General features: G+C 38.5%; 2 protein-coding genes across 2 annotated transcripts; both read right to left on the bottom strand.

Moving 5' to 3' along the window:
- Nucleotides 1-1,246: 1,246 nt before the first annotated feature.
- Nucleotides 1,247-5,265, bottom strand: myg1 (myg1 exonuclease). The gene is made up of 7 exons (XM_051913142.1): nt 5,064-5,265; nt 4,868-4,980; nt 2,919-3,078; nt 2,695-2,844; nt 2,365-2,487; nt 1,697-1,878; nt 1,247-1,488 (listed from the first exon to the last, which is right to left on the bottom strand). The coding sequence occupies exons 1-7, from the start codon at nt 5,220-5,222 to the stop codon at nt 1,305-1,307; spliced, it is 1,071 nt and encodes a 356-aa protein (XP_051769102.1). The 5' UTR covers nt 5,223-5,265; the 3' UTR covers nt 1,247-1,304.
- Nucleotides 5,266-8,913: 3,648 nt separating this feature from the next.
- prr13 (proline rich 13) lies at nt 8,914-16,406 on the bottom strand. Its single transcript, XM_051913014.1, has 4 exons — nt 16,189-16,406; nt 14,449-14,484; nt 12,938-13,311; nt 8,914-9,770 (listed from the first exon to the last, which is right to left on the bottom strand). Exons 2-4 carry the CDS (start codon nt 14,462-14,464, stop codon nt 9,723-9,725), a joined length of 438 nt encoding a protein of 145 aa, XP_051768974.1. The 5' UTR covers nt 14,465-14,484; nt 16,189-16,406; the 3' UTR covers nt 8,914-9,722.
- Nucleotides 16,407-17,708: the final 1,302 nt, after the last annotated feature.

The raw sequence follows: 17,708 nt of genomic DNA, 5'->3' as shown, positions 1-17,708 counted from the left end.
ATTCTGTCATCATCATTTAGGTTGGGTTTCAGCTTTAATATGATATTGCAGCTGATATTGCCATAGGGACAACAAAAAGCTAGTGGACTGCAGTCGCTTTCACTCCAAAATGGCGGAAGCGTAGCTGGACGCTGGTGTTGCAATGGAACCTTCCATTGTCTTTCACTTATTGTCAATATAAGTTCTTTGCTGAGACCTCAATTGTACCCGGGACAGCACAAATAAAACAGCGGCAAAACTTGCCATCCAAACAAAATTGCTTATATTTCTAAACACTGCAGTACTTCGACTCTCTGCAACAAGGAAAAGTCAAAAGTACGTACGTCTGCTCAGAGTCAGGCCCTGACGTGGTGCTAAGCACTTTTCCCACGTCAAATACAGTTTATTAATGTTGGCGTGGATTTGAACAAACGTACATTTTATAAATAAGGCCCCCCTGGAGCCACCTTCTTCTGGAAATGTGTCTGATACTCAGAAGAGCCAGAAAAAGTACACTGGCCAATAAACAAAACCAGGACACAGTGAAAACAGTAAGAATTTTGGTATACGGCCCAGCACAAAGGCTATGTTTAAAGTTTAGAGTAATTTTTAGTTACACAAGTCATTCTTTCAGGTTTCAGGGAGTAAAGATGATCAATTATTACAGTAGTGGCCAAACGTTATGTCCAGCCTAGGAAAATTAACCCTTTATTGTTAAAGATTTTGTAAGAATATTGCATAGTTGTGCTTGGAGTTGACTGTTTTATTTGTGATAGTAATGCAATGAAACATGCCAAATTGAGAGACATCACTTTTGGCCAGGCTGTCAACCAATAACCAATGAAATATTAATAACTGATTATGTTGTGGTCAATGTTTGCATTTTCGTGAGCTTTTTGTTTTTCTTTGCACACTAAAATAAAAACCTTTATCTGTAGATTGCCTTTTTTGCCAAATAATTTTGTCAGATAAACACCTTGACCAAGTTTAGTGTTTCATTCTTCCCTTATATTTAAAAAATATATATAATATTTTCCTCATATTTTGATGGTTTCATGTAACTTGTAGGATCAATTAAAAAAAATCACTTTTGCCCACTACTGTGACCAAACGGTTCATCTTTTAGGACAAGAACAAGGTCAGTATCTTTATTATCTGTGTAAACTCTCAATCACAGATTACTGTAAATGTCTAGACTGAATTTTTTCACTGACTGTGATGTAAAATTCATTCACATAATAAATTCTGTGAATAATCCCTCAGTGAATACAAACAAGAAAATTATTTATTAGTTTTCATGAGAGCAGGTGAATTACAGGTACGTGTCAGTTGCTGGGTAAAGGTTTGGGTGCCGTTTGAAGCGTTCTTTTGGCTATTTCCAGAGCGCCCTCCTGCGTCTTGTTCCCCCCAATGAAACCACTGGCATGAACGAAGATGCAGCCAGGAATTCCACTCAGCTCGGACAGCGCTTCGTCCCGGACGCCTCGCCATTCCTCCAAAATACTCAACCTAGAGACACATCACACGATCAGCAGAAATCACTTTACAATCAACGCAAATACAGATTTAAATGAATTTATAACCAGTAACAGTGAACACAATAAGTCAGCCATGAAGCCTTCAGTTATTACACTCTACAAATCTACTCTTGAAGAACAACAACAGAAGCTGAGGGTATCGGTATGAAAGCGTTTCAAGATGACAGGAAATGCCACACCTGTTCTGAAAGGTGTTCAGTCCCGCCGGGACACACTGGACTCTCCAGTGGCCATTTTGATCCGTGTACAGCACAAATTTAATGGGCACGTCCACCTTCATCTCCTTCTCCAGGGCAAACAGATGCTCTTTCCAAGGACAACCGCCCTGAGCCAGCAACACGATCTCCCCGCTCGGATCCACCTGCACGGGAACAATACGACCGATGTCAGTCTTGGGGGTTTGTTTCAGAAACTTTAAGTCTGTTGGGTCATTTATTTATTTTTAACACATTAGAAGGATTGCTGAGCAGATTTTTAGTTGTCAACTTGAAGGTGAAGTATGTAGTTTCTGTGACACTAGTTTCACCTCGTGGAATTACAAAAATAAGCATATTTTCAAACAATCTTGGCCATTCTTTCAAAGTCTTGATAGTTTTATATTGTAATTCCAATTCTTTTGTCCATCTAGTCTATCATCTTTTTCTTAGCACATCTGATTGATCTGAATTCTCTTACGCACACCTGTCTGCAAGAGACCTGTGCTTGTGCTGAAGCAACAATTAAAAAGATCTTAGTTTCAGTATGTAAAACTCTGGCAATACAGGCCAGATGAAGCCATGTGAGTGCAGTCGTGCATCAGTGAATCACATCATATCCTCCAGCTTGAAAACGCACAGATGTTAATTACCTGATATCTCGTCTGAACAGCTTGTTGCACGATCTCTCTCGCCGGGAGCCAGGCGTTCATGTAGTAATCCAAACGGTCCTGGAACTCAACTCCTACAAGAGCCAGGGCTTTATGGAAACCCTCCTATAAATGTAAAAGGTTTTATTGTCAAGTGATATTCTTATATGATTATAAAAATGTATGATATTCACTTGAACTTCATGCTAAGCATCTATTCCCAGTCTGGAGTTTGCTGTTATGTTTAGTAGTGATTTCAGTGTAGAAGAACGGCAGAAATCACCAGAATATGTGAAGCTGTGTGTTAAAAACGTGTGTGTGCTTTCAGTAAACCTCGGTGTTCTGGTCTTTGCTGTTCCAGTGCGGGTTGAGATGGCCGACGCGAGCGCTGAGGGTGGTGGTGATGGAGTAACGCGCCTCTCCGTCACACTGACAGATCCCATTATCCACTGCATCCACTTCCTCCACAAAGTTCTCATACATCTGAAACAAAAGACTTCAGGTGTCGGACACTGGAGCATCTGTGTTCTGCTTTAAAGCGTTTAGGTTAAACTGACCTTGTCATAAAGGACCTCCAGCCGCGTGTCGTCCTGCTTCAGCTGGGTCAGCTGGGCAAGAACTCGTCTGCCGAAATGAAGGTAAATCAAACCTGCCGAGCTCAACTTCGTCACCCATGGCTTCTCTGGACACAAGCTATGGAAACTTTCCACAAAAGATCTGTAGAAAGAAACAGATTCACTCACACACTGAATGCACTAATAATCTCTCATCTCTCGGGCACTTCAAAACATAATTGTGTGTATATATATATATATATCATCTTACAGAAGTGAGTACACCCCTCACATTTTTTGTAAATATTTTATTATATCTTTTCATGTGACAACACTGAAGAAATCACACTTTGCTACAATGTAAAGTAGTGAGTGTACAGCTTGTATAACAGTGTAAATTTGCTGTCCCCTTAAAATAACTCAACACACAGCCATTAATGTCTAATCCACTGGCAACAAAAGTGAGTACACCCCTAAGTGAAAATGTCCAAATTGGGCCCAATTAGCCATTTTCTCTCCCCGGTGTCATGTGACTCGTTAGTGTTACAAGGTCTCAGGTGTGAATTGGGAGCAGGTGTGTTAAATTTGGTGTTATCGCTCTCACACTCTCATACTGGTCACTGGAAGTTCAACATGGCACCTCATGGCAAAGAACTCTCTGAGGATCTGAAGAAAAGGATTGTTGCTCTACATAAAGATGGCGTGGGCTATAAGAAGATTGCCAAGACCCTGAAACTGAGCTGCAGCACGGTGGCCAAGACCATACAGCGGTTTAACAGGACAGGTCCACTCAGAACAGGCCTCGCCATGGTCGACCAGAGAAGTTGAGTGCACATGCTCAGCGTCATATCCAGAGGTTGTGTTTGAGACGTATGAGTGCTGCCAGCATTGCTGCAGAGGTTAAAGGGGTGGGGGGTCAGCCTGTCAGTGCTCAGACCATACGCCTCACACTGCATCATATTGGTCTGCATGGCTGTCGCCCCAGAAGGAAGCCTCTTCTAAAGATGATGCACAAAAAACAGTTTGCTGAAGACAAGCAGACTAAGGACATGGATTACTGGAACCATGTCCTGTGGTCTGATGAGACCAAGATAAACTTATTTGGTTCAGATGGTGTCAAGCGTGTGTGGCGGCAACCAGGTGAGGAGTACGAAGACAAGTGTGTCTTGCCTACAGTCGAGCATGGTGGTGGGAGTGTCATGGTCTGGGGCTGCATCAGTGCTGCCGGAGCTACAGTTCATTGAGGGAACCATGAATGAGCAGAGCATGATCCCCTCCCTTCAGAGACTGGGCCGCAGGGCAGTATTCCAACATGAGAACGACCCCAAACACACCTCCAAGACGACCACTGCCTTGCTAAAGAAGCTGAGGGTACCTAAACCCTATTGAGCATCTGTGGGGCATCCTCAAACGGAAGGTGGAGGAGCGCAAGGTCTCTAACATCCACCAGCTCCGTGATGTGGTCATGGAGGAGTGGAAGAGGACTCCAGTGGCAACCTGTGAAGCTCTGGTGAACTCCATGCCCAAGAGGGTTAAGGCAGTGCTGGAAAATAATGGTGGCCACACAAAATATTGACACTTTGGGCCCAATTTGGACATTTTCACTTAGGGGTGTACTCACTTTTGTGGCCAGCGGTTTAGACATTAATGGCTGTGTGTTGAGTTATTTTGAGGGGACAGCAAATTTACACTGTTATACAAGCTGTACACTCACTACTTCACATTGTAGCAAAGTGTCATTTCTCCAGTGTTGTCACATGAAAAGATATAATAAAATATTTACAAAAATGTGAGGGGTGTACTCACTTCTGTGAGATACTGTATTGCAGTAATAGCCCATTTAATACGTCCTTAATATTACTTCATGTGACACATATATTATGAACTGTAAAATATCCATGATTTTTCCATGACTGTTGCCTAAAGAAAGAAAGTCATTGAATGAAACGTACCTTTGATGATGATCGTATCGCTGATGACTGGGATCAAACTCTCCACCAACATCCACCACAACATCACACTCGGCCAGGACAGAAGAGTCTCTGCTGCGGACGATCTCAGCATCCTGATGAAGGAAGCAGTGCAGAACTCAAACAACAGACTGATGCTGAATGGAGTCAGACTCGTGTGTGTTTCATGTTAATGCACCTTGTACTCTGGCAGCTGTCGCAGAAAGAAACACGCCAGAACTTCATCACAGTGAAAGGTGCCGTTATGAGTCCCGATCCGCATCTTCTTCATCAGATAGTCTTTATTTATAAACACGTGACTAGCGGCTCTCCTGACAGTCCAGCGGATCGCGTTCATCAAGAAACAACTTCTTCTTCTTCGTCTTCCTATAGGGGTATTTTAGCGGTTGGCGAACCAGCATTACTGCCACCAACTGGACAGGCGTGTGGAGCGTCGGAAGAAACAAACCGGTACGATTGGACTTACACATTTTTAGATTTTATACCAAAATGTATTACTTTTCTGAACACCCCACAACATTAATTACATATTTAACTTCCAGAAAAACATATTTTCCCATCTCAGGCATCAAATCCCTATTATTATTGGTCATTATTTTAAGTTATGGACACTATAGGAGCTCTCTGAATATTATTATAAAATGTATTTGTGATAAAATCAACATTTTCCTATTAATCAGATGTCCCTCACACTAATTCAGTAATTGCAAATGTAAAAGTTACATAAAATCTCACACTTTTGCTATACTAAAGCCTGAAATGGGCACTTTTTGTGACAGCAACCTCATCATTTTTTATCAGTATTCTTATGATTGCTCTGAACATTTCAGACAGAATTCAACCAACTTTAAATTACTTTTTCATAAACTTAAAGGTGCAATATGTATGAATTTTGCAGTAAAATATCCAAAAACCACTAGGCCAGTGTTATATATTTTGTTCACTTGAGTACTTACAATATCCAAAATGTTTCCAACTATTTGTAAATCGTGAGAAAATTGCAATTTTAACCAAGGCTCCAGGACGTGTGAGGTGTCGCCTGTCAATTGCGTCATACCCGCGTTACCCTCGGTTTCCGGTTTTATTTTGTAGAAACCATGGAAACACCAAAGACGCTTTAATATTTACATGTTTTAATAGGCAAGGGAACAACTGTTTTGATATATTTATAGACAGAAAACTAATTATTGTTATATAGCTCAACACGTTTAGTCTTGAATCTAATTTTCTTGATTTTTTTGCGAGTACCATGCTTTACCATGCCTCAGAGAAAAACACTATTTTGTCAAGTAGCTAACATAGCATAATCAGATGCAGCTTTATTTTTAGTAGCAGTAATACAGCATTTTTTCCATCATACAATACGTTTTAAAATTAATTGCATGCCATTTATCAACACAAGCCATCCAGCATTTAATATGATATTCTAAAATCGATCTATCTTACTGCAGTGTGTAACAGTGTCTCACAGCAGCCGCCGAGCGAACACACAGAGTAACGTTATAACATCATTTTCAACACTCTCAAATGTATCTAAAATGATAAACAGAGCTGCGTTACCTCATACTCATGACCGTAAAAGCGGAAGCGAAAGCGGCGCCGGCGACTGTGACATAATAAAAGTTCCGCTGCTCGTGTGTCGCGCAATCGCTCCAGCGGCCTCGTTCAGCTCCGCAACACTCGGTCCTGCTCTGCTTCATACTACAGTAACGTTAATAATCGCATCCATGAACATGATTTCTGCCCGAGTCCCAATTATTTTCCACCGGCCGTTGAGGTGAAGACCACATCTCCCAAGATTTCGCGCTCAAACTTGGCGTCATCAAGCTACGCCTTTGTTTTGAATAGGCCTCTAGCGACCTCTAGCGGACAGAAAATATTACATATTGCACCTTTAACAAAAAAATAAAATAAAATAATAATAATAATAATGTAGGTGTGACGAGGTTGTGATTTTTTTGCCCAAATTGGCCTCTGCTCTAAATCTAGCGCATGGCATGCATGATATTAAGAAATCATGAATAATAAATAACAAAGATAATTTTCACAAGTAATAGTTTTCTATCTTTAATTGATGTAACGGGGTTGAGTCGTTAAGCTTGACAAACACAACATAATTTAGTTATAATTATTAAAGAAGGTGGTAACATTTCAATTAATACGAAAAGCTTTTAAAAATATATTTTGGTGACCCAATAGATAAAATACACTGAAAAAGGTCAGAGGGACTCAAATCGTACCGGTTTCTTGGAATGACTCACTTATCCTGTGTGCGTGTGTGGTATTTACATAATTTACTGTATATTGCATTTATTGGGGTCACTAGGGCCAGGTAACCCTGGCACTCGGGTAGTGATGGGAGTAACGAAGCTTTTAGAAAAAAAAACTTTGAATCAATTGAACGAATTGCTTCACAAAATGATTCAATGTTTGGAATCGCTCGGCACTGCTGACCCCTGCTGGAAAACTCAGCCAAAACATGCACAAAAACACCTTTCACAAACCAACTGCAAATGTTTTATTGAAAGTGTAATCTATTGCCTCTGAAATTTCAAAACGTATGACTCTTGTTTACTGAAATCACGTGACTTTGGGACTTTGATATGCAAAACAAATGATTCACAAAGGTTTCAAAGCTTCACAAAGTAATGGCTGCGTCCGAAATCACATCTGTCTTGAGTATTTTGAATATATAAATGTGATCCATCTATACATATTTCAAATTAATATTGTGTACTTAGTCATTTACATATATTTGATAGAGACCCGATTTCGAGCGAGGACCCGATTTGTCATGACACCAGACGTACAATCGCCATGTTGTCATTGTCATGTGACCTACAAGCGTCAGTTGCGTTGCTTCACTGCCATTCATAAGTCCTCTCCCGTGGCCTCATGGGATAGTAAAGTGTCCATCCTATGCACACTTCAGAATCTCGACAGAAGTAGTATCATCCGGGTACTTTTTCCTACTGTTTTATGACTACTGTTAATTCAGACATCTTTTGTCACATACTGTCTTTTGCCTACTATATAGTAGTATAATATGTTCGCAATTCTGAAAAAAAAAAAAAAAAAGTCAGAAATGCGAGTTTAAATCTCGAAATTCTGGGAAAAAAGTCAAAATTGTGAGATAAAAAGTCGCAATGACCTTTTTTATAATTTTTTTTATTTAGTGGCGGAAACAAGCTTCCATATTTATTTGCAAAGCATGAGTGAATGCAAAGTTTCTTGAGAGAACACAAAACATTTGCGACAGCTTTAAAATAAATTTTTCCTCCCGTCTCATGTCCCTTTAGGGTTTCCGTAGCCCCTCATATGAACAAAACAAACAAATAAACATGCAATAAGGGATGAAATTGTTCAGAAACTACTTTTAGCTGCTTCATCTCTGATTATTGTGCCAATGTAGTTTATATACAGTGATTTAAATAAATAAATAAATAAATGAAATTAAGTATATTATTTTTGGTGGGTATTGACCGCTGTTTGGGGGATTATTTTATGGTGTCAAAATCTCTTTTTTTTTTTACTTTACTGTACTGAAAGGCTTACGTATGTCTACTTCTGCTTTACAAATCAAGAGCAAAATATAAATGTGAGTGTATATTACATTATACAAATGTTGTATTTTTTGACCAGTTTTATTATATTTTTTGTTCCAGAAATCCACCCTTCTGATGGGGTCAGGATAATCCTGATTTTTTTGGATCATAAGTATCCCAATCTTACTAAAAAGTTCTGACCAACACATGAATCTGATTTCAGAATCTTTTTTTTGTTTGTTTTGTTTTGGAACAACCTATTTTCAAGATTTGATAGAAATCTGATCAATTACTTTTGATCAACTGGGCCCTGAAGCTTTTTAGTAATCCTGAAGACCTTGATAAGCTGCCCAGCGCTGATCTAGTCTCTTCATGTTCACAGTGATGCTGCTAAATCTTGCTGACAGAGTAATTGCATTCTGTTATTAAAAGACATTAGCACACAAAAATGAATAAAACTAGTAGTAATCTGTGCCTGCAAGATTTCTCTTAATATATTATTTATTGAAAAAATACCAGTTCCTCATTATTAACAGGAATTATGCAGCTGAGTTCAACAATTTCTCAGCATACGGTCACACACTTTAGAGAGTTTACAGTTCGAAATACATCACTTCACTCATGTATACGTTAACAACAAGATCAACTTCAGCTTCATAAATTCCTGATCGACTTTAATCAACATGTATTTATTGCTTAGACTAGTGAAAAGTACAAAGATGCATTAAACTATGAGTGTTGTTTCAAAAATCTTAGTTAAAAATTAAATGTACCCAGGCAAAAACATACTTGAGTGAAAGTATTACAACCCAAAAATAAATGAAATCAATTTACTTTAAATCAACTTTGATAGATAAAGTACATGAGCTTTTTTGATTATAGTTTTGGAGGCAAATGTCAGTATAGTTGTTCACAAGTTTGTCAGTAAAAGGTTATAATTAAAACATGCTGAATAATGTCAGAGTAGTTTTGGGAACTGATGAGACTTCTCTTCACAAGGACAGATGGTCAGTCACATTTCACATTTAAATAAACAGTTGCAGTTTCATGCATGGAAGCATTGTGTGATTTACATATTTTGTACTTTGGATTTCTCCTTGTAACTGATTAAGAAAAGCATTCAGACTCACAGAAACATGTACGTATATTTAACACTTCATGTGATTATCTATTTTATTGCTGCTGGGCATTTTGACTGATGTTTGCCCTGACACTGAAAAATTAGACATTCATTAGGAAAAGAGGCGAATAAGTTGTATATCAGTGCATGTACGAGGTTTTGGTGCTCATCTTCAGTCAGAATCGCTGCTGCTGCTGCTGCTACTGCTGCTGGACGAATGCTGCAACACCACAAAACAAGAAGAGTTTCAGACGACGAGCAATTCAGCATCACTGCAACCAACTAACAACCTTTCATGATGAATTGTGTTCAATACGTTTCAACACACTGGCTGTTTGAATAATGAAGTGACACAGATTACTCCAGTCTTCAGTGTCACATGATCCTTCAGAAAATATTCTGATATGACTGCTCAAGAAACATTTCAGATTAATGTTAAAAATAGTTTAGGGCTATAGCTCAATTTGTGGCCATTTAATGACAATTTTTTGCAAGAAATTATTCAAGAGGGGTTAGACATCACATGAGTGACAGATGTGACAATGGCTGCGTCTAAAAGATTAAAAATGCTGCCTTCGGAGGACGCATTCCACGTTAGGAAGCCATTAAAGGGTTAATTCACCCAAAAATGAAAATTATGTCATTAATAACTCACCCTCATGTTGTTCCAAACCCATAAGACCTTCGTTCATCTTCAGAACACAAATTAAGATATTTTTAATGAAATCCGACAGCTTTCAGTCCATCCACTGAGCAATGCAATTTACACATTTAAGGTCCAAAACGGTAGTAAAGACATCATTAAAGTACTCCATGTGACTCCAGTGGTTTAACCTCAATTTTATGAAGTGATGCGAGTGCTTTGTTTGCACAAAAAAATAAAAAATAAGAAAAATTACCTCTATATTTACAAAATAATATTATCCAAAGCGCGTCCACGGAACAACTTCGGGTGAGTCAACACAACACGCATGCGTCATGGTGCTCCCCCTACTGGATTGCAGGTCAATTCTTACAGCTGCAGTCTGTAAGTTTTGCCTCTTTGTCGCCATCTCTGTTTGAAACCTGCAATTGCAGTTATTTGCAGAATTATCATCTTTAAGGCTTGTGCACACCGGGACGATTATCGCGAGCGATTATCGCAGACGTTTAACGCTATGTGACTAAACAAAGGGCACCAATGTGAGTAAAAGCGCAAAAGCGTCATTTTTAAACAAACGCCTCAGGTTTGTTTTTTTGGTTTGACGCGCCGCGTTTAAAACTGGCCGACCAATGAGACTGGCGTTTTTGTTCACGTGCCTGGAGCTGCTGAAGTTACAGTAAAACAGGACTTGGTGGCACTCAAGCACAAAACAGTCTTGCCGAGCACACATTGATAAGAAGACGACGATGAAGAAGAAGACCCCTACAAACTATGGGTGCTCTGCCAGTTCTTGGCCACACCAATAGAAGTGTATTATATGCTATTTTTTTTTTTTTTTTTTTTTACATTCAAGAAATATAGTTGAGAATGATATTTCATAAATATGTTTATTTGCACTACCGTTCACTTGCACTACTGTCATTGTGACTTATTTTTCGTTTCTGACTACAATCTCCTCATGTCATGTATATGCCATATATGCAATCTTATATCTGTATTTTTATTGTTTTATTTACATTCAAGAAATATTATTTAGAATGTCTAATTCATAAATATGTTTATTTGCACATTCACTCGGCACATCGCCAGTGAAAATCGCTTGGGTGTGAACACAAAGACGCATCAAAAAACGTCTTGAAAAATGCTGGCGATAAGCGTGCGCGACGTCTTTTGCTTTTGACTACGGGTGAATCTCCTGTTGTCACTGATGATTGTCATTTGGACCTTTCTGGATTATAATCCACCATCAAAATGATAAGTTTTATTATTGCAGCTGCTGTGAAAAAAGGCTATAAATGATCCGTCACCTGCAGCATCCTCACAAGATATAGTCTACTAGCTGAGACTCCTTCCTTTCTGTTTACAGACGTGACATAATGACGCAAAGACGAATGGCGGCGTGCTCGAATTTCCCGCAGAAACCTACCAGTACCACCTGAATTATAAAACATTATTACAAGCTTACCATTGTGAATTGGGCTAAGGTAAGGAGATAGTTTTGAACACTGGCTGGTTATGTACTTGCTCAAAAATTGATTTTGGAACATTTTTAACCAAAAAAAGTTACGGACTGCAGCTTTAAATAAAGTGGTAAATTATGTTTTTTGTGCAAACAAAGAACTTGTGTCACTTCTCAAAACTGAGGTTAAACCACTGGAGTCACAAGGATTACTTTAATGATGTTTTTCCTATCATTTTAGACCTTGAATGTGTAAACTGCGTTGTTCCCAATGGATGGACTGAAACCTCTCGGATTTGGACTGAAAGCTCTCGGATTTCATCAAAAATATCTTAATTTGTGTTTCGAAGATGAACGAAGGTCTTACGGGTGTGGAACAACATGAGGGTGAGTAATAAATGACAGAAATTTTCATTTTTGGGTGAACTAACCCTTTAAGGCACATCTGAATCCAATGTTAGCTTCACTTCCTGTCTCATGAGATACCTTCATCTGATAGATTCATCTATCCTGCCTTCAAAAATCTCCACAGCCTTTGATATCCCACAATCCTGTGCGTTCCATTCAGTGACAGTTGAGCAAAAAAGAAATAAGGATAGCATCCGAAAGTTGCGGTTGGTGGTCAGTTTGTGTGTAAATGTACGGTTTTGGCCAACGTTGTACACTTCTGATATTATTTCTAGCGAGAAACTGCTGTTGTATTAATTAAATATTTGTTTAGTTTGCACCAAAGCACGCTCTATTTTGCTGTAGATCATTAAACCCTTACACCGCCTCAGAAGTAGTGTTGTCAAAAGAACTGACCGTGATACCAAGTCGGTACAGAAATTTTTACACTGTGTCACTTTGAGCGCTGTCGAGCGGATTTGTAAACAACTCTGATTGGCCATTGTGTTCACGCGCTCATCAGACATGTCTGTGATTGATGTCATTAATGTCTGTTTACAACAGGTTTTTGAAGCGTTGACCATTGTAGCCAATCACAGACATATCTGATGAGCGCGTAAACACAAAGGCCAATCAGAGGTGTTTATGAATTCGCTCAACAGCGCTCAAAGCATCACATTTTTAAAATTTCAGTACCGACTTGTATCGCGGTCGGTACTTTTGAAACGCTACTCAGAAGTCTGTCTGAAATCAGTTTCGTGAGGTACCATCATCAGCAAATGCTGCCTGCAGAGTCATTGCCTGATAAGGCAGCAAGTCACTGCCTAAGTTTCCGGACGCAGCCGATGTCTACTCAAAAGTCACGTAACTCATGTCCACTGAACATTCAGCCTCTTACCTTGCCATGTTTCATATGTTTATGTTCCTTGTTAGCTTTATGAGCTTTATGCCCTTTCTTCATCTTCTTCATCTTTTTGTGTTTCTTATGACCAGGTACATGCATTCCTGCCGGGTGGCCTCCAAACTGCGGGACGGGGCATGGATGCCCTGCTCCAGGATACGGGCCGGTTGGGCCATGCGGGCCAGGCACACCGGGCACACCGGGAGGGAAAGGGTGTTGATTTGGGGTCATGTACGGGATGGTGGAGGGCTGGTTCATGCCGGGCGGATAGGCAGGGTTCTGTCCAGGTGGGCATGATGGGATGGGCATGGCTGGATATGCAGGGTTTGGAGGTGAAGGAAAGGCAGGATTGGGCTGCTGAAACGGAGGTCCTGCGTATCGCAGCATGGCAGATATGAGATGATAAAAGGGTGTGTGAGTATTGACAGTCGATACATAATGAATTTTCCATGAAACAGCAGGAGAATGTCCCTATGAAGGTTTGTTCATACAATGATAATGGATGATTTTAAATGATACGCTCAAAAAGATACAAAAAGTATCATAACGGTAGTCAATGTGTCTCTGCACTGTATTGCACTGGCATTTAAAAATCACCATCCACTTTCGCTGCATGCAGAACTGACTTTCTACTTAGATTAATCAATATTGTGTTTTACGGAAGAAAATACTGTACGGTAAAACAGTGATGCAAGTAAACGAAACAACAACAACATTTTCATTTTTTGCTTGAACCGGTTTCTTTAACTCTAAACTTTCAATGTACTGTAAAGCTAATGTGTTTAGTATCAACTGATTTTGATTTAGGGCCCAGATTTTATGCTGAAGATCAAGTGGCGACCCAGAACGCCAACCAAAATTCTTTATCGAATATAATTAAACAAAAACTTTTAACACGTCACAATATTCCTCATTTAAATAATTCATATGCAGAATAAAGGGGCGGGGCCTGGTTGAGTTAGTTAGTAGTGTGTTGAAACTGGCGGTTATGGTAAGGGGCGGGACATTTTCCAAACACACTCAAAGTGACAACACACTGCTCCAGCCGACCAATCAGAGCACATTGTGCTTTTCAGAAGGAGGGGCTTCATAGAGACAGGAACTAAACAGAGCGTTACTGACAGACTGGGAAGAGAGGAGCTGAACAATGGAGAATATGAGGAAAATAATCAACATTCAAGCAGGCCTTTAATACAAAACTCTGTTTTCTGTTTTAAGTAAAGCAGGCACCACTACAGGAATCCTGCTAATCGCTGTATGTACACTAAATTACCTTGTTTCACTAATGATTATTTATTATATTATTATGCATTATGACTGTATTATGGGACCATTTCAAGGCATTGTCCATTTGTTTTGTCTCTCCTCTTTCACTCATTTTGGCTATAAAACAAGTTCTCTATTAAATAACTGCAAAAATGTGACCCTGATTGAGGTGCAACATAGACATGAATGTTGGGTTGAGAAATTAATGAATGTATTCAGTGAAAAATGAAACCAAAAATCACCTTGATTCGGCCACATGTTTGTCTCTTCCAACTGATCTGCAACAAATAAAAAAAGACAGACTTCAATACTTCATTTATGGATGTGAAGTGAACAGTGCGCTCTAAAAAATGTTGAGTTAAAAACAACACAAGTTGGGTTGAAAATGGACAAACCCAGCGGTTGCGTTAACCCAACTATTATTTAAAATTTACTATACTGCTTGACTAAAAATTATCCCAAAGTATGTTGGAAATTAACAAGTTTAATGAATAATAATTAAACATTTATTAAATCGCTGTGTTCATTAAATGTTGCCTCTAGTAATTATGTGTCTGATTTTTAATTTCCAACCTATCTTGGGTTCATTTTAAGCCAGACATATAGTCATTTTTTTTAAAATAGTTGGGTTAAATAAAATTACCCAGCACGTTGGGCAAACATGTAACCTAACCACTGGGTTTGTCCATTTTCAACCCAACTTGGGTTGTTTTTAACCCAGCATTTTTAAAGTATAGATTTACCACTTTCACTCTGCTCACCTCAAACCGGTTATATGTGCTGAACTGATATTTACTACAAATATGGATTAATTATAGCTGTTTACACTACATTCAGTGCTGCCTAAAATAGCTTAAGATGCAGATGAGGTCTGTCCACTGTCAGACGATAGAAATAACTGCACTTATTTATACAGAAGTGTTTCCGGCTCAGGTGTTGTCTGTGTTTGATGTGAAGCTCTTTACTATAGTGGCCCTGAAGTGCAAATGAAATGTACGCCTCAAAGTAAAGCACACGAGGAACTGTTGGAAATGTCTTCGGTGGATTGTATGTCCAATCAATAGGCTTACACTGCATAATATGGAAGTTACTATAATATTTTCTTCCCTATCGTGACATATGAAACGACTTCTGGAACAAGAACAAATGTAGGGCGGGGCTTGATTTTGTCCATGGGGAATTGTGATGGTTGTGGTTTGCTATTGGTGGATCTCTTGTGAGTGACAGGTTGCCCCGCCCTCATCATCAGAGTTATTCTGATTCAAGATTATGAGGAACATGAATTTAAAACATTAATGATTGCATGTTTGTTTTGTTATTTGTGAATTTAATTTGCACTTCAGGGTCACCATTTCTCACAGATTAATTGTGATAAGAGGAATCCTGCTAATCTCACTTCAGCACATTCATAAAAACCAACAAAGCAGAAGAAGAAGCAAAACATTCATTTTGCACATTATTTTACTATGTAAAATAAGTTTAAATTCAACTTCATTTCTAAGCATTAAATACATTCAAAAATACATGTTGTTACTTTGTTAAAATTCGTAATCATTTTAAATTTCAATAAGATCAGACATGAGTCCTTTGCTTCTAGAAACTGCGCAATCCATGTTATCCACATCCGGGACAGCAGCACTTTATCGCTGGAAAACGCCCTGGGCAAACAACAACAACTCTCTCCCACACACTGCTGAACAACTGCTCTGCTATAAGAGCTGAAACCCTCTTGAAACACAGAAAAATCTGAGACTGTCAGCACCTCAGAAGTCAATAAGTCCGTTCACATAAAAGCTTTGAAAAGACAATGGCATGAAACAGCTTAATATTAATAAATAATTTAATAAACTGTGGAAGATCCTTCTTTTAGTTTAGCATTTGCACGCCGATTGCGATTTCCTAAAGATAGGCTACTTCATGCGTTTAGTATTTCCAAATAACACAGATAATAACGCTATAATAATCACGTTTAGACCACATACCTTCTTCCTCGGGAAACTTTAACGCACTGACCGACTCCCACTTCCGCGTTCCGCGAGCTCATCGATCACCGGCGTGACGTCACTCGAGAGCGGACTCTGACCGATCTCACCTGTGTCTGATCAATTTAAATGTTCAATCATGTGAGTTTATACTGCTGCATGTAGATGAAGAAGTCAGTGTTCTGACATTCATTTGCAGAGTAACTCTCACGATAATAAATCATCTGCTGTAAACCGACTGATGGTGATTGATCGGATGCAGAGATCGGATTTCAGAGTGCGTTATTGTGTGGGAGAGTTAGGGACGGTCGATATTTTGTTGTATGAGAAGTGTGTGTCAACTGTGTGATCTAATATTCGGTTCTTCTTCAGGTGTTTACTTAATATTTGTGTTCATCATTTTATTCAGTTTGGTCTTCTTTTATCCAGTGCCTGTCTGTGTGTAAATAAATTGACAATACATGCAAATACTGAGTCATAAGACTTTCATGAGGTGATAGTTATTGTTTCAAGAGTTTTAGGAAAATCTGGTGGTTCCTATTTCGCATAGGGGTAAATTCAGGTTGAATGGGACACATTTTCCCAGTCATCTCAATGACAAAAAGTGTCCCAATCAACCCGAATTTACTTACGCACTTACACAAAATGGCGTAGAAGTAGGCCTATAAATACTCAACTGTTTCAGCTTAATTATGCAACTTTAATTATGTAGCAGAGAGGGACTTATAGAAGCTTGTTTCCGCCACAGAATAAAAAAAATAATAAATAAAGGTAATTGCGACTTATTTCACAATTCTGCCTTTTTTCTCACAATTGAGTTATAACAATTGTAAGATATAAAATCGTAATTCTGAGAAATACTTGCAGTTCTGACTTTTTTCCTTGCAACTTTGAGTTTATATCCAGTAATTAATTTTGAGTTTATTCAGACATTTTTTTTGAGTCATATGATTGAGTCATCTCATATTTGACATTTTTCTCGCAATTGCGAGTTTATATTTCATAATTCAGACTTTTTTCTCAGAATTGAGATATAAACTAGAAATTGTGAGAAAAAAAGTCACAATTCTGTATCTCGCAGTTGACTTTATAACTTGCAATTGTGAAATTACATCTCGAATAATAAAAAAATAAAACCATCTCGAGTCATAATAATGCAATTAAACTTAAATGTTGAATTTCTAGAAAAAAAGTCGAAATACAATGTCAAGAATAAAATCATTAAATTTTGAGAAAAAAGGTTGTGTTTTGAAGAAAAAAGTTGAAATAAAATGTTGAAAATAAAGTCGTGTTTCAAGAAAAAACTTGTTAAATTTCGAGAAAAAAGTCGAAATAAAATGCGAAATGCATTCAATCAATGTTTGTTGCTGATACAGGACTACAAATATGGTTGGAATCAATTCTCGATTCCATACCTTTATGTGTATTTGTTTGTTCAAGTGCAAGAAGAGTAGGTCTATTCATCATTATGCTTATCGTATGGTTTATAATAAGGTGTGTACAGAATTTGATCTTTTAAT

The sequence above is a fragment of the Ctenopharyngodon idella genome, chromosome 11, assembly GCF_019924925.1.
Source record: "Ctenopharyngodon idella isolate HZGC_01 chromosome 11, HZGC01, whole genome shotgun sequence".
Taxonomy (NCBI): domain Eukaryota; kingdom Metazoa; phylum Chordata; class Actinopteri; order Cypriniformes; family Xenocyprididae; genus Ctenopharyngodon; species Ctenopharyngodon idella.
Note: the sequence above shows the minus strand (reverse complement) of the source record. Positions and strands in the feature narration are given on the sequence as shown.

Bases quoted from the DNA above. Each gene is read 5' to 3' on its own strand.
- myg1 (XM_051913142.1), bottom strand. From the start codon at position 5,222: ATGAACGCGATCCGCTGGACTGTCAGGAGAGCCGCTAGTCACGTGTTT. The intron at 2,488-2,694 runs GTTTACTGAAAG...TTACATTTATAG, and splicing joins GCAAAGACCAGAACACCGAG to GAGGGTTTCCATAAAGCCCT. The intron at 1,489-1,696 runs GTGTGGCATTTC...ATGTGTCTCTAG, and splicing joins CTGAACACCTTTCAGAACAG to GTTGAGTATTTTGGAGGAAT.
- prr13 (XM_051913014.1), bottom strand. The intron at 9,771-12,937 runs GTAAGAGGCTGA...GTGGTGTTGCAG, and splicing joins AACATATGAAACATGGCAAG to CATTCGTCCAGCAGCAGTAG.